Raw genomic sequence first — 15,854 nt, 5'->3', positions numbered from 1 at the left:
TGGATGGTCTTCGGGAAACTTGCCGCTGCGTAAAACCTGAGACTCCATGAACCAGTGTTGGTCTTAAACACAACCTTCTAGAGCTCTTCTGGTGTCATCTTCTCTGATGAAGGTGAGCGTTACCTTCAGCCTGGAGACGATCTCCCCCGCTGCCATGCTGGGCCTTCTCCTGATCCCAGGCTCTGCTCCATCTTACTCACCGAAAGCCCTGAAAAGTCCAGTGGCCCTAAGTCTAGGTTAGGGGTCTGGCCTGGCTGATCGGTTCATTATAGTGTACGAGCAAACACTCAGGCTTTCAAACTGGGTTCAAATCAGAATCATCACTTACTCACTGTGTGAAAATAGATACGCCGCAAAGCCTCACTCTAGAAGGTGGGAAATAACAGATAAATTGATTGCAGCTAATTCAACAGGCAGGAAAAATGGGATTTAGCCTGGGGCCTGCACACATCAGACCTCGTTAAACTTTGGTTCCATTCCTTCCTCTGAAACTAGGGATCCCTCAGTGAGACTATGAAATTCTGAAGCACAGGAACTACTGCTTGAATCTTGGCCAGTGTCAATCAACCAGTAAAGGTAATACCCCCAGCGAGAAAGCACCGACCCGCTGTACCCCATCTCCTTCCCTTCTCTTCAGGATGTTTCCTTACCAGCCAGTGTTCACACAACCTTCCACAGATCAAGGAACCTTAGAGTAGGACCATGAATGAGGGGCAAGACGCTGGTTTGGAAGCAGTTTTAATGGAGATGGAAATGTTTATCAACTCAACACAGGTACCCCAAAATACAAAGCAAAATATCATCTTCAGCTGCATAGCAAATATGATTTAAGAATTTAACATCATTATTTGATCACAAGCGTAAATATAAGTCACCATAAATAAATGTAAATTCATTGTACAAAAATCCCCAACAACTCTTAATACAAATATGGTACATTTGACAGTTTCTGAAACAGAATTTTTTTTTAAAACTTTTTAAAACCTAAGATTTTTTTTTTTCCTGGTTCTTAGACACACACACACAAAAATCAAATCAAAGGGAGGCAGGAATACCAGGGAGGAAAGAATATTAAACCTGTTTGGTATTCATAAATAAATGCGCCAGTGAGCTAGGGAAGTGAAATGTCTCTTCTTAAGGTGAAGACCTCCATTTACCAGGATCAAGTCTCTTTAAGATAACAGGATTCTATCCAGGGGTCAGATTCAGGGTTACAGATGCACGATGGAGGGGCAAGTTGTTAAAATAGCAATCCCATCCAATGGATGATCCAAATCTCCACCAAAGCAGTGGGCAAGGATTTGGAAGAAACTCTAGGTCTTAATAGCGGGTCATCTATCTGAAAGACCCACTGTCCATACACAGGACTAAAGATTCAGAAGACTCTGGAGCTTAAAGATTTTACCTGGTTTTGGAATGCGGTTTCTATCATATGGTGTAGCCTCTCCCTTCTGCCTTTGGGACATATCCATGGTCATCAAGAGGAATAAACAACAGCAGCAACAAATCAGAATAGGAAGCGACATCTCTAGAGAGGGGGATCTGCCAGTTCCCACACTGAGTTGTTCTCCTACCCTACCAATATTTTCTTTTCTGGCTCAGAGGGAGCTCAGGGCCCAGGCTCTCGATGGAGAAACCCTCCACAGCAGCCATCCTCAGATTTCCATGGGCAACAGAACAGCTCAGAAAGCTTGTGGAAGGTGCAGATTTCCCTACCCGATTCCCAGGGATGCAGACTTAACTGGTTTGGGGGAGAGCCCGGAAATCTGCACCAAATGCACGAACCTCAGGACATCCTGCTGGAGGCCTTCGGGCCACACGTGGTGAGTCCCATCTCTCTCCTCCCTGGGGAGCACAGTGTCTCGCACAAACCTGCTATAGACTGTTTCTGCCCTTTCCACGAGTTAAAATGGGCCATCTGAAGGATGGTAACCATTTCCATTCATCCGCCCTGAGGGAGGGGATCATTGTTGTTCTATTTTCTCTTTTTCCTTTTTGTCCCTGGATTCGGGGAGAGATATCAAATGTCTCACTTTATATTTTCTCACAAGCTCAGGGTCACAGGCTCCCTTTGAAGAAGAGGAGCTCTGTAATGAGACAGTCATTCCCAAAGGTGTCCATCCTTCTCAACAGTCTCCCCATGCGCGGTGGGAGATTCTGCAAAGACTTTGGGTTCTGTTGGAGAAATGGAAGGAGACAGGCCCCTGTGAGAGGCGTATGCCTTGAAATCTAGGTTAAGGAACACTGCGGATGTTGAGAGCAGAAGATTCACTAAATCCTGATTCACTAAAACAGGACTCCTTTTCTGGAGCATATCCTGGTATTAAAAACTCATTGACAAGGACTATTTATATTCCTCACCTCCCTGACCCAATACATTTTGGGCTGCTGTTGAAATAACCCCTTAATATTTTCTTTCTCGTGGGAGCTTTCCTTGATGAGAGAGTCTGTGCAGAGAAGACATCCCGAATGTGGTTGCCGGCTGCTGCTGCGGGCAGCACGTGCCTGCCCTTGTCCAGGGCTGTGCTCCCACCATCCGCGGCCCTGGGCACCTTGCTGCTCACAGGATTTGATTCATGAATAAAGGAACCACCTCATCATCAAGCTGAGATGGTCCCACAGCTTTCTGTCTGGGCCTGCGGAATTTCTGGCTATGTCAATAAACATTGCTTCCGCACAGCAGGCCGGACCACCTTTCTACCCGAATTCCAGTCAGTGAGACACGGCTGTAAATGTGTTTCTGAGTCCTCTCTAGGAGCGCGCTGAGAGGGAGTGTGTTTTGGGGGAGTCCAAGGAAGGCCAGAGCCAACGCCATCTATCATGGTGCCAGTACCAGGAAGCTCGTCTTCTGCTTCCTGTGGCTCTCAGCGTCTGGTCCACAAGCATTGTTGGTGGTTGAATCCTCAGCATCCAGAGTAGGAGGAGAGGCTGCCTGGGAAAATGGGGGCTGGGGGAAGAGGCACAGGAAATGAAGAAGCCAGGAAGTGGAGACACGCCTGTCATGTCGGGCTGATATCTGATATCTTGGGGTACGGCCACGCTCTCTTCTCCATCTCTGAGACTTCACTCTGAGGTCGCACGTGGGCCCTGGGAAAGAGGTCACCATCCGGGAGGAGGTCTTGAGAAGCAACCATGGATATGGGGTGGGGCTGTGAGATGGAGAAGGGGTGAAACTAGGGCTCTTAACGCGGCTGAGGGAAAAAAGAAAAGAAAAGCACATACTGCCCTGTTTCTTTTCATTTTTTTTTTTTTTTTTCATTGACGCTATGGAAAAACCACCATGGAGATGTCATGGGACAGCATGCACAGGCCCAGCCCTTGGGAGGCGTAGATGTGTTTGGGGAGGTTCTTATTTGCTTCCAGGCTGATCCCATACGCTGTCTAGCCGGACCCTGCTGCAGGCTGGCCATGGCTTTCTCTCTCCTGCTTCTTCTCCTCCTCCAGGTCAAGGGTCTGCAGGCCCTGCCACCTAGCAGGTGGTGGCCAGGGACTGGTGGATGGGTGGCTGGAAGCAACGCACGTGCTCTACGGTGGAACTGTCTGTCTCCACGGACTTCATGTACTTGTTCAGGATGGCAAAAACCTCATTGTTCAAGATCTGGTACTTCCTAATTCTGTCTGCCATCTTCTTCAGGGGCTGCAGAAGGACAGGGATGTGCAGGTTTGGGGCAGGAGGAGGGGAAAGAGAAATAAAAAGCAAGAGCAAGAAAATGCAGTGAGGTTGGGGTCCTCGGTCCTGAAGCTTTGATGATCATGTCACGCTCTTGCTTACAGGCCTTCTGTGGGTTTCCAGAGCTTAGCAGTCAAATGTTAACTTAGCCATAAAACCCTTTGTGAGTTTCAAGACTTATTACCAGGCTACAATAATCAAAACAGTATGGCAGTGGCATGAAGATGGGCCCATTGATCAATGGAATAGACAGCCCAGAAATAAACTCTTCCATTTATGGTCACATGAATTTTCACAAGGGGGCCCCAAACATTCAATGGAGAAGGGGTGGTATTCTCAATAATTTGTGCCAGGGTGAAGGAATGGCCAGCAAGCTCTAGGAGGATCTGTTTACAGGAGAGATACAGTATGCTAATCTGCATGTTCTATGAGCTCTGCTAAACATAGCATAGGGCACAATGCATACATCTCTTAGATCACAGGGTGGCTATTTGGGCTAAGAAAGCTTGGGAAGGCAACTCCCCATGGGCATTCCTACCACTGCTTGGTCACGCAGGTCTCTGCATTCCACAGGTCTACACCCTTCTCCAAAAGCTTCCATCACCCCCAGTGGCCTCCATTACATGTAGCACAGTGGCCTTGTGTTACATTTCAGCAAGCCCGGTATTCTGGATGATGACATGCTCTACATTAACCCTAACATTGGGAAAACTGGATGTCCACATGCAAAAGAATGAAGCTTGATCCTTACCTTATATAATATACAAAAAAATCCCCTACAACAACAACAACAACAACAACAACAAACTTCAAAATGGTTTAAAGACCTAAACATAGGATCTAAACCGTAAAACTCTTAGAAGAAAACACAGAGGAAAATCTTCATGACATTGAATTTGGCAATGATTTCTTAGCTATGATACCAAAAGCCCAAGTAATAAAAGAAAACATAAATTGGACCACATCAAAATTAAAGACTTATCTGCAAAAAGGATACTATTGACAGAGTGAAAGGGCAACGCACGGGATGGGAGGAAACGTCTGTAGCTCGAATGTTGGATAAGGGATTCATATCCAGAATATATACAAAACTTCTACACCTCGACAACAACCCAGTTACAAAGCGAACAAAGGACTTGAATAGACGTGTCTCCAAAGAAGACAGACAAATAGCCAATAAGCAGGTGAAAGGTCACTCAACATCACCAGTCGCTAGGGAAATGGGAATCAAAACCAGAACGCGAGAGCACTTCACATCCATTACGATGGCGAGGACCCCAAACCCCAGAGAGCAAGTGCTCGGAAGGCTATGGAGAAACTGGAACCCGCGTGCACTGCTGGCGGGAATGTAAAGCGAAAACAGTACGGCAGTCCCTCAAACACGAAAAATGGAATTAGCACGTGATCCGGCAAGTCCACGTGTAGGCAGATACCCAGAAGCAATGAACACAGGGGCCGGAACAAGCATCTGTACGCCCGTGATCCCAGCAGCGTACTCACAAGAGCCAAAGAGTGGAAGCAGCTCAAGTTCCCTGAAGGAGGAGTGGGTAAATGGAACGTGGTGTAGACATATAATGGAACATTACTCAGCCTTCCAAAGGAAGAGATTCTGACGCAAACTACCACATGGTGGCCTCAGGCACGTCACGCTTAGGGAAACAAGCCAGCCATGGAAGGATAAAGACTGCAGGACGCCTCTAATCTGAGGTTCCTAGAGTAGTCAAATCCTAGAGACACACAGCGGAAGGCTGCCTACCGGAGGCCTGGGGGAGTGGAGTTAGTGCTTGACGGTCGCAGCGTTTCCGTTGGGGAAGCTGAGAATGTTCTGGAGGGGAGTGGTGGGATGGACACGTACACTGCACTGTCCATGTAATGATGGCTACAATGGCAACGTTTCCGTTTATGTATGTCCTGCCACAACAGCAACACAACACAACAAAACACAACACACCCCTTTCAGAGGTAGCTGCTGCTTCCTTCTCCTCTCAGCTGGTCCTGGAGACCCACGTTTTGTTGCAGCCGTTCCCCCTCACGTCTCTGTGCCTTTGCAGTAGCTAGCTATTCCCTCTGGAAGAGCACCCCTAGCCTGCACCCCATTTTTGGCTGGGTATTGGCTAGTGGTCATTCTGGACTCAGCCTAAGCATTGCCTCCACAGGAAGCTCCTCTCTGGCCACCCTCCCCACCTGTCCTCTCGGCCCAATTTAGCTCGCCCTTCTCTGTGCCCCCACAGCAGCCCCGCTTACCCCATGGCCACGCTCCTCCCAACCCCGTGCCTGCACGACTTCCGTGTTCAGTGAGCGTCTGTGTGCACGGGGCGCCAGCGTCGGCGGTCTGACCGGCACAGGGAAGGGGTAACTCAGGTCTAGAGCCCGGCCCAGCCCTGCAGGGTGACCTGACTCATCCCAGCAGGTTACGAGCAAGTGACTCAAGGCTTCTGATGAGAAGGTCCCTGGCTGCCGAGCATCTTTGTACCTACCCGTGGTGTGGGGACTTGGCCTCTGTAAGCAGCTCGCCCTCTTTTTCAGATGAAAGCCTGCTTGTCAGGCCTGGCCCCACATCCCAGGCCCCAGCCCTTGGCTGCTTACCACATTCTTAATGACCTCATCCTTCCCGTCCTGCCTCTGGACTTTCAGCAGGTGGTAACAGAAGTCAAACAGGTCGAAGCGACGTTGCTGGCCCAGCAGGACGATGATGGAGCAGCCGGCCCAGTTCAAACCGTCACCAAAACATTGCCTGGGAGCGGGGAGAGGAAGCAGCTGGAGTGAGAGGCCCGGGAGGGTGGGGGAGGGCCCGCATCTTGGGCCAGGAGTACAGGGAGGGAGCGAACCAGTCCCGGGGCCAATCCTCTTAATCTGTACAGTGGGTACAAGGGAAGATGCGAGTGTATGTTCATTTGTTCCAGGGACCATGGTTATGAGTCCCTCTAGCCACAAAGAGGTGTCAGCCTGTCAGCCACTGATGTAAGAAAAACAAGACAATTTTGCAGGGAAAAGATTCAACTAGTCCTTGAGATCTCTGTGGCTGATTAGAATTCGGATGAGACTCTGTCCCGCCTCTGTGAAGGAGCCAGCAAATGCTTGGGAAGGAAGGACCATCTGAAACCAGAAGCCCAGGTGGCCCATGTAGGCTGAGAGGGTGGGGACAGGGTGTGGGGTGCTGGGGTATGGGGTCTGGAAGTGCTCTCGGTCTGGAGGAGCTCGGCCGACTCTCTGCCAGCTCTCACCGGCATCCTGGGCAAGTCCAGAGGCTGTGGGGTCATCTCTCTGCTGTTTTTCTATCCTCAAGCAGCAGCTGCAGCCCAGCGGGCAAGTTTCCTTGCATCCCTATCACTCTGGCTAGAAGTACAGGCCCAGCAGCTGCTCTGAAAACAGCTGGCCCAGCCCAGCCCAGCTCCAAAACCACTTCCTCAGGGAAGCCTTCTCTAGGCCTCACTGGCTTGTTCTCAAGAGCTCTTGGCTCCTGGATGGCAGGATTGGTGTCCACCCAGCACCTCGCACATCATAGGTCTTCCATAAACAGCTGGTGGGCAACCCGCCCTTGCTCCCCATTCTAGTTGAGCCCTGGTAGCCTAGAGACTCTTGGTGAGAGGAGACGTGCAAGCTGGGCAGTGAGCCAGCCTTCCCTGGGGGTACTCACTCAGCTGTGAACTCGTTGGTCCCCACGGGGATGCAGTAGACGAACTGCATGGCACTCCAGAGCCGGTGGAACTCCACGCACTCGTCGACGTGCATGACGCCGTTGGTGGGTGGGGGGCCCCGCCAGATGGGGTCTTGCAGGTAGCTCCGAATGCGTGTCAGGATGACCTCGAACATGGACAGGCCACAGCACAGCCGCTCCTTGGTCAGCAGGTCGCCCTCCCGAGCGATGGCGATTTGCTGGGAACAGAAAAGTGCATCAACCATTTATCCTCACCCCAGACCTCACTTTCTACCTCTCACCAGAGATTCCCATACCCCGGAGCTGGCTGTTTCGGGCATTCACTCACCAGTGTGGATATCTTGCCCAGAGCTGGGCACTAACTTTGTAAGTCCTCGTGCAATAGAGGGATCTTGTGGTAAGACTTACCTGGGGCAAGTGAAATCTAGGTGGCATCAAGGAGTAAGAGTCAAACTAAAAAAAAATTTCGTCTACCACATAATGAAATGCCATACACCTACTGCAAAGACAGATGCTACTACTACTAGTTCACACTCGCTGAGTGTGTGCACAATACATCAGGCCCAAATTCCTCACATTGACACCATGAAATCGGTGCCACTGTTATCCCCATTTGACAGATAAAGAGACTGAGGTTCAGAAAGGGAGCCACTGAGTGGTAAAAGCTAGCCTTTGAATCCTGATAGTCTACAAGTATGGGTTAAATTCTTAAGTGAATATAGACCAAATTTCAGGAAAGCTTGTATACTACAGTCCTATTAAAAACATCAACAACATAAAAAAATAAAATAAAAAAACCAGAAACACCAACAACATGCAATCACACAGACAAACAAACAAAGCCATATGTGAGGTGTGTGTTTCTGTGTGTCTAAACTCATTTAGAAGGAAACATCAACTGTGGGAGCAGATGGGCTTGGATAAACAGGCAGGATTTTCACTTTTTACTTTAAATACTTTAGCACAGTTGAATGTTCTTCAGTAAGCATATGGTACTCTTAAAATTTGCCACTGATTTTACAGCATCATTTCCTCCCATTAGAAGTCCTCTGACCATCATAAACTATCTCTATTAATAATTTAAACTAGTTTCACATCTGGGTCCTGGTTATTGCATCTCTAATAATCAGATGGCTAGACCAGCACATTGAAACACATTATTGTCTGCATTATGAGTAAAAATGCCTAGGGGTAGGTCTCAAAACCACCTGCAAATAGTAGGTAGATATTAAAATCTGAGGTCAAAGGAAGGTCTCCAAATCTAGGGACGAAGCTAGAGAAGGCCAGCCTCAGAGATGGAGAGGTCCACGGAATGCTGGCGGGGTCAGCTCCCCAGAGGGAAGTCTCCCCAGAGAGCTCATGTTACAGAGGGCCTGGGAGGGGGGCACCTAACTTTCCCCTGTGAGTTCCCACCCTGGAGCCCCCAGAAGGAGGGCAACCTTTAAATTAATCCACAGAGGGAAATAAATCAGGAAACACAATGCGGGAGCCTGTTAGGAAAATGGGCCAGGAGCTCAGTTGTCATGACAACTATAAACTGAGAGAAGTCCAGGACAAAACTGTGAATTGGGGAAGATGAGTTTGACAATGTGTTTCAAGCATGAAGCAGAGGGAACTCTGATTCATGGTGATGCATCTTGCTTCCCTAGGCAGAGAAAGCTCCTGAGCAGAAAAGAGATCATTCAGGTTGCCACAGGTGGCTAGAAATAGGTCTTTTAAAAAAATCCTGAGCCATGGGGAGCCTGGGTGGCTCAGTGGGTTAAAGCCTCTGCCTTCAGCTCAGGTCATGATTCCAGGGTACTGGGATTGAGCCCTGCATCAGGCTCTTTGCTCAGCAGGAAGCCTGCTTCCTCCTCTCTCTCTCTGCCTGCCTCTCTGCCTACTTGTGATCTCTGTCAAATAAATAAATAAAAAATCTTAAAAAAAAAAATCCTGAGCCTAGTGCTTGATTCTGTTCTTACCAGGCAACACTCTGTGCTGGTATTTGGACCCTGAAAGGCCTCTCCACTCAGAGCGTGCCAGGCGCAAGGAAGATGGTTAGTAAAAACATAAAGGACCCATATTTGTTCTCAACTCATGAATATTCTTCTTTGTAAATTAACACACTGACTTCTGGTTTACAAATTAATCTCGTGTGCATCTAGTTAGTGGAAATCAACCCCCAAGGCCTGACTATCGTGGTGGGGAACTAAAAATTAGCCATGGGGTTTACAAATCTGCAGATAGACTTGGAACTCTTGTGACCTCCCACGACAGCCAACCAAAAAGCGCCCCCGAAAGAACACGTCCAGGGGCTTTGCCATTCCTCAGAAAAGCGTTCACCCTTCAGTTTCTCCTGGGAACTGGAAAAGTAATATAGTAGCTTGGGTCAATATGGAAAAACACTTCCAAAAAGTCATTAAGAAAATAAAAATCTCCCACAAACCCCACTACCTAGAAATGAGGTTTCTTAGGATACTGATCTATGATTTGTGTTAATGTATGTGAGTGTGCCTACACATCTACAGCTAACAATTTGGATCAGATTATCTTGCTTTTTCTTTTTTCTCTTCAAATAGCAGCAATCTACAAAGCCATTTCCTTCAATATTTTCAGTAACATAATTTTTTAATGGCTACAGAAAGTGGCCACTGACAGAGCCACCATTTATCGAGCCTTCTATGCTTAATGGTTATTTTTAAGTGTTTACAATTTTTCATTATTACAGATAATTCTTAAGCAACCGTCCTCACACGCGACCCTTTTTAAGCTTGTCTCTGATTATTTGCTTAGGATTAAATCCTAGAAATAGAATTCTGCAGTTGAAGTGGGTACATATTTTAAAAGGCTTTTGCAACATCGTAGCAAACGAGTCTGAAGGAAAGCTGAGCCACTCTGTACCATCCCCTTCTTATACCTTCCCTAGCTCTCTCTTATCAGTAAGGAAAGTTCTCTGCCAACTTGAGGGATGAAAAATTATACCCCTCTTCTAATTTCCATTTCAGTGATTGCTGGTAAGGCTGAACACTTTTGCTGTTTTTTAGGGTGTGAGTTTTCTTCCATGTCCTTTTTCCTTTGGGTAGGTCTATCCTTCCCTTCTTGCTTTGAAAAAGTGCATTGAACTGTTTGCAGCAAAGGCCCCCACTTTGTGACTTGGTGTTATATACATATATATTGTGTATATTTCACATAAATTTCATCCATTTCTTTTCTGTTCTACTCAGTGCAGGATTTTTCTCTCTTTCTGCCATGCTTTTCTGGATTAACAAGAGAACAAAAAAAGCATCTGTGAAAATAAACGTGGAAATACATTTCTGCATGGAATACTTTGATTACATTTAGTACACGCTGGAGGAAAATGATAGCTCAACAGTCCTTTCTATAATGCCTTGTGTTTTTTGAAAAAAATTTTTTTTACTCATTTTTGTTCATCATGACATTCCTGAAAGGCAACAAGGGCAGCAAAGCAGCTCTTAGCCCATTTCACAGGTGGGGAGACATAGACCAAGATAGTAAGTGGCTAGCCCCAGATTGGGCATCAGTTCAAGTGTGAAGCTGGGACGAGAACCCCTGTCTTCTACCTCCTGCCAGAGTGTGCGTTCCATGAGACTACCTTAGTGTGTCCCCAAAATAAATGGAAATAGGGCAATACCATTAAAACCTCTTGACTTTAAACTATGGGGCGGAATCTCCCCGTCTTGGACTGAGATATTATGTAAGTCCCCTACACTCCAGTAAGCTTGGAAAGTAACATTTTGTTAACTTTTCTTTGGTCTATGGGATGACTAAGTTTCCTTGAGGACCAGTGAGTAGAAAACTGGTACTTCCTTTGCAGCAGAGCGTCTAGGCTTTTGTTTGACAAAGACTCGGCATTTGACAAATTGAGATTTCTATCTGTCCCAAGGAAATTGTGTTCACCAGAACAGGGAAGGAATTCATAGTCTCCTAAGTGGAAACACATGCCAAACCCTGGGTGCGAGAGGCCAGATTCTTGTAGGATGACACCAACAGCGGAGCACACACATTTCTATGTCGCTGGCTTGGGGGATTTCTCCCTAAAAGGAAATCTTTCGAGGACTCCTCTGTTCAGCCTCTGAAGGCCAAAAAAGAAAATGTGTGCACTCCGCAGGGTCTGAAATCTCTCTGTGTTGACTCAAAGAACCCAAATACCACTGAACATGTAGTCACTGTTTGCAGGAGGAAATGGGTGGCACGCAGGTGGTCTGGCCAGGGTTGCTGATCGGGGGACACCTGAGCGGATCTCGTCCTCAATGTGTTCCAGATACCTGCCCTGATTTCTGAGCGAGCAGGCTGCCTTCTGCCCCCTGCTGAGGATCTGAGCCCTTCAGGCTCCTCTGCTTTTGTGATGAGAGCAGAGAGGAGCCCCAGAATGGAAGTTCAAGTACAGATTTGAATCCTAACCCTTCTGCACAGTTGGCAAAGGCAAGAAACGGACCACCCCAGCTTGTCTCATCACGGCGCCCCATTTCTCTTTCTCAGGAATTTCTCCCCTGCCCACTTCCCTGGGCAGATTACTCAAGTCACTGTGAACGGAGACGCAGCACATGCTTTCGGCCACCTCCCTCCTCTTTTCTCTTCCTTCCTGACTCCTGCCACAGTCTGTGAGTTCTCTGAGGCAGGGGTCCTTCCCCACTTGTCTCCATGTTCAGAACAATACTGGTTTGTAAAACTTAAGTTTATTTTCCAAGATTTTATTTTAAGTAATCTCTACACCCAACGTGGGGCTCAAACTCACAGCCCCGAGATCAAGAGTCATGTGCTTTACAGACTCAGCCAGCCAGGCACCCCTGTAAAACTTAATTTTAATTACAGATTTAGCCTATGAGCTTATTCACTTTGGAAAGTATTTGAACACTACAGAGAAAGCTGAAGTCTCCTGACCCAGGAGATCATCACCCCATCGCTGTCTCTCTTATCTCTCTTCAGAGGGTCCCGCCATGAGGAACCATAAGTATTATCATGTTTTAGGAATACTTTCACTGGTAGGGTTTTTGTATGCTTTTTTCTCCTAACCACACGTTTACGCTCTGTCCACACTGATGCACCCAGACCTCATCTTTCCTTTCCATTATTATGTACCAAGTAGTCAACGTTTAGATAACTTTTCCACATTTTATTTAGTCAACTCTCTACTGGTTGTCTCTAGTTTTTGCTTTAATGAACAATGCTAAAGTAAACATCTGTGTTCTTGCAGGTGTTTTTCTAGCAAAGATACCCAGAAATGAACTGCTTCTGGTTCTCAGGGTGTGTGGATTTTTAATTCTGAGAGTTGACTTAGCCGAATTCTTGATATCAAACAGGAGCATAACAGATGATTGCCTGACTTCCTTCTTTCTTGACACAATAGCTGATATATGGCGTAGAAGAAAGAACTCAGGCCTGGGAAATAGCAAATCTCCTTCCAGACCCAACCCTGCCACTAACAGGCTTGGTAGACATGCTTCCTTACCCTCTCTCTGGGTGGGCCTCAGTTTCCTAGTCTGTAAAATGATGGGGTTGGACCAACTGCTCTCCCTCTCAAGTTCCTGTTGGTTCTCAGAGTTTGGGGCAGAAGGGTCCTACCTGGGGGGTCCCCAGCCGCTCTATCAGAGGGACGAGGTGAAGTGGGGCATATTTGGCTTCCAGGCGTTTCATGCGGACCTCCAGACGCTCCCCTTCTGCAAAAGAAGCAGCAGAGCAGAAAATGAGACTCAGGGTACCCGGGGGAAACGGAGGAAGGGAAAACTCTCAGGGGACCACTAACTGATCTGTGCTCCCAAACTTGGACGGACTGTGCAGAACTGCTCTCCTTCGTTCTAAAGTGTGATTCGAACTCACTACAAGGAAAAACGTTCTGGTGTCTGTCCAATGACAGAATTATCAGCCTTGTGGGGTGGTGAGTTCCCCATCATTTGGAAGAGTTAAACCAAGGCTAGACAGGAATGCACTAGGAATGATCTAGAAAGACCAAGGAACAAGGCCTGAAATGTCACTTCCAACTCTGAAATTCTATGAATATTGAATAGCTGCCCAAAGCTTTATTTAACTTTTCCTTTTCTGACGGCAGATCTGAGTTTATTGGGATTAAGTGAGTGTCAAGTTCAAATGCAAGTTGGCTATTTAGCTGTTGTTAGTGGTTTCTTACCTTTGATGTAGACTCTAGGCAAGATGTTTTGGAAGGGTGCAGCATGGAGCAAATCACAGACTTCCTCCTGAGACTGCAAACAGAGATGGAAGGAAAGAAAGGAAAAACAATTCTTATTTTATCTTATTTAAATATTTTATTTATTTATTTGACAGACAGAGATCACAAGTGGGCAGAGAGGCAGGTAGAGGCAGAGAAAGGAGGAAGCAGAGAGCCCGAAGTGGGGCTCGATCCCAGGACCCTGCAATCATGGCCCGAGCAGAAAGCAGGGGCTTTATTTAACCCACTGGGCCACCCAGGTGCCCCAACAATTCTAATTTTTAACCATGAAGGATTTTCATTCCTAGAACTTTGAGCACCACAGTCAGCCAGGGTTCGAATTCTGGCTTCTCCTCTTACTAGCTGTGGCACCTTGGACAAGTTGCTTAACCTCTCTGAGCCTATTTGTCTGCAAAATGAGGACCAGAGGAGTACTTATTTAATGAGATTTTGTAAAGATTGAGTGAGAGAATGCATAACCTTTTAGCATAACCTCTGACACATAATGAGTGTGCAATGCACTTCCATTATAATCTTATGAAGAATCTGTGGAGGATTTCACATGAGTGACAGAGGAATGGAACAGAGCTGGTGAGCCCAGACTGGGCTGTGAAGCCTGTAGGCTCCAAGTAGGCGGCTGGGCCCATCTGCCAACCCACCCTATAGACAACCAACTACTGAGAAAAGAGAAACCAAAACCCAGGACAGATGGGTTTTGACGGTGACTTGTTATGCAAATAAAGTGAGCTTTACAACCACTTGAAAAGAAGGAAACATCTGGGAAGGACAGGCCTGGGGGATAGAGTCTAATGGGCTGACTGTCCCAGGGCCAGTTTGTGATCACTGGACTTAAGAACAGGGGATGGGGTAAGGGGACTTAGAGAAGCCACTCTCCATGACTCTTGGTTTCTCTTCCTTAAACTGTGGGGATTTGGACTAGGTAAGATCCAGACTTCATTCAGCTCTGGCACTCTTGGATCTGAGAAAATCAGGATTGTGAGTGCTCCTGGCTTGCCTTCTCCAGACATGGGTGGAATGCGCTGCCCTAGAAATCTGGAAGGCTGGCCGCTCATGGTGGGGAATCTCCAAACTCCTTTTTCACTCTGGGTCACTCCTTAAAGTGAGGCTAGCAGAGCAAAAAACGAGTGAACCCTTCAAAGGGCCCTGCCTGAGTGTCATGCTTAATATCTTAGCCAGAGGGGAAATTTTCCCTCCTTTTTAAGCTATGTCTCTCGTAACCACTAAATCAAATAATCTGGTATTGGTTGCTATTTCTAAACATGGGCCCTTGGATTCATCATATAATCTATAACTTGGCTTACTGGTCATGATATTCTTTAATTCACTAATTACACTGATTGATTTTCAATGATGAACCAGCCTTGCATTCTGGGCAGAAATCTCACATGGTTGTGATACATGATGCTTTTAATATATTGTTGGAATTGATTTGCTAATATTTTGTTGAGGATATTTACTCTATATTCATGAGAGGCACTGATTTGCTGTTTTCTTTTCAAGTGTCTTTGATCTTGATAATAGGATAATGCTGATCCTGTAAGATAAATTGGGATGAGTTCCCCTCTATACTGTATTTTGGAAACAACTGTGAATTGTTATTATTTCTTCCTGAAATGTTCAGGAGAATTCACAAGTGAAACCATCTGCATGTGTAGTTTTCTTTGTTGGAAGTTTTTTTGTTTTTTGCTTTGTTTTGTTTTTAAATTAGAAATAAGATTTCTTTAATAGATGATTCAGGATACCAATTTTTTTCTCAAGTGAGTTTTGGGGGTTTATATGTATCAAGGACATGGCTCCTTTCACCAATCCCAAACTCCAGACTTGGCTATCCGGTTCCTTGCTGGATATCACCACTTGGATATTCCGCACCTCATTTCCAAAGTTGACCCTTTCCCCACTTCCTCCCTAGGGTTCCTCTGCTCACAGAAACACATGACCATCTCCTTACCTGCCCAAGCCTAAAACCTGGGGCTCACTTCCTCTCTCTTCTTCACTTCCCATAACCATTAAATCCTCATGTCTCTGGCTTCTTTCCACATTCCTTCCCACTGGCTACTACAACACTCTGAGCTCCTTTATGTGTGGGGATGCTGTTTCTAATTTTGCCTCTAACATCCCCTAGGATGTAACAGTTTCTCAATAATTATTGATTAATGAATGCATATTTGTTAGCTCATATTTTTCTTAGATGAATAAATTTATTTAGCCACATATTTAGCCTCCAAGTATGAGAATACCATTACATCCATTCATCCAACAAATACTGGTTGAGTGTCTGGCACTGTTCTAGGCTTTGCAGATATGATGTTGAACACGTTAGACTGGATCTTTGCCCTCATGGA

General features: G+C 46.5%; 1 protein-coding gene across 3 annotated transcripts in view; it reads right to left on the bottom strand.

The window, feature by feature from the left end:
* Positions 1 to 721: 721 nt before the first annotated feature.
* The window catches only part of CYFIP2 (cytoplasmic FMR1 interacting protein 2), a 124,801-nt gene continuing 109,668 nt past the window's right edge, over positions 722 to 15,854 (bottom strand). For all 3 annotated transcript variants that reach the window (XM_045079613.1, XM_004737727.3, XM_045079614.1), the window contains 5 exons: positions 13,453 to 13,525; positions 12,891 to 12,985; positions 7,308 to 7,546; positions 6,257 to 6,404; positions 722 to 3,637 (listed from right to left, as the gene is read on the bottom strand). In XM_045079613.1, coding sequence (XP_044935548.1) covers positions 3,470 to 3,637; positions 6,257 to 6,404; positions 7,308 to 7,546; positions 12,891 to 12,985; positions 13,453 to 13,525 — 723 coding nt within the window. In that variant the 3' untranslated portion in view covers positions 722 to 3,469. The remainder of the gene's footprint in view (positions 3,638 to 6,256; positions 6,405 to 7,307; positions 7,547 to 12,890; positions 12,986 to 13,452; positions 13,526 to 15,854) is intronic.

This window comes from Mustela putorius, unplaced genomic scaffold (assembly GCF_011764305.1).
Source record: "Mustela putorius furo isolate JIRA1106 unplaced genomic scaffold, ASM1176430v1.1 tig00000407_pilon_pilon_pilon, whole genome shotgun sequence".
In the NCBI taxonomy this organism is placed as follows: Eukaryota; Metazoa; Chordata; class Mammalia; order Carnivora; family Mustelidae; genus Mustela; species Mustela putorius.
Note: the sequence above shows the minus strand (reverse complement) of the source record. Positions and strands in the feature narration are given on the sequence as shown.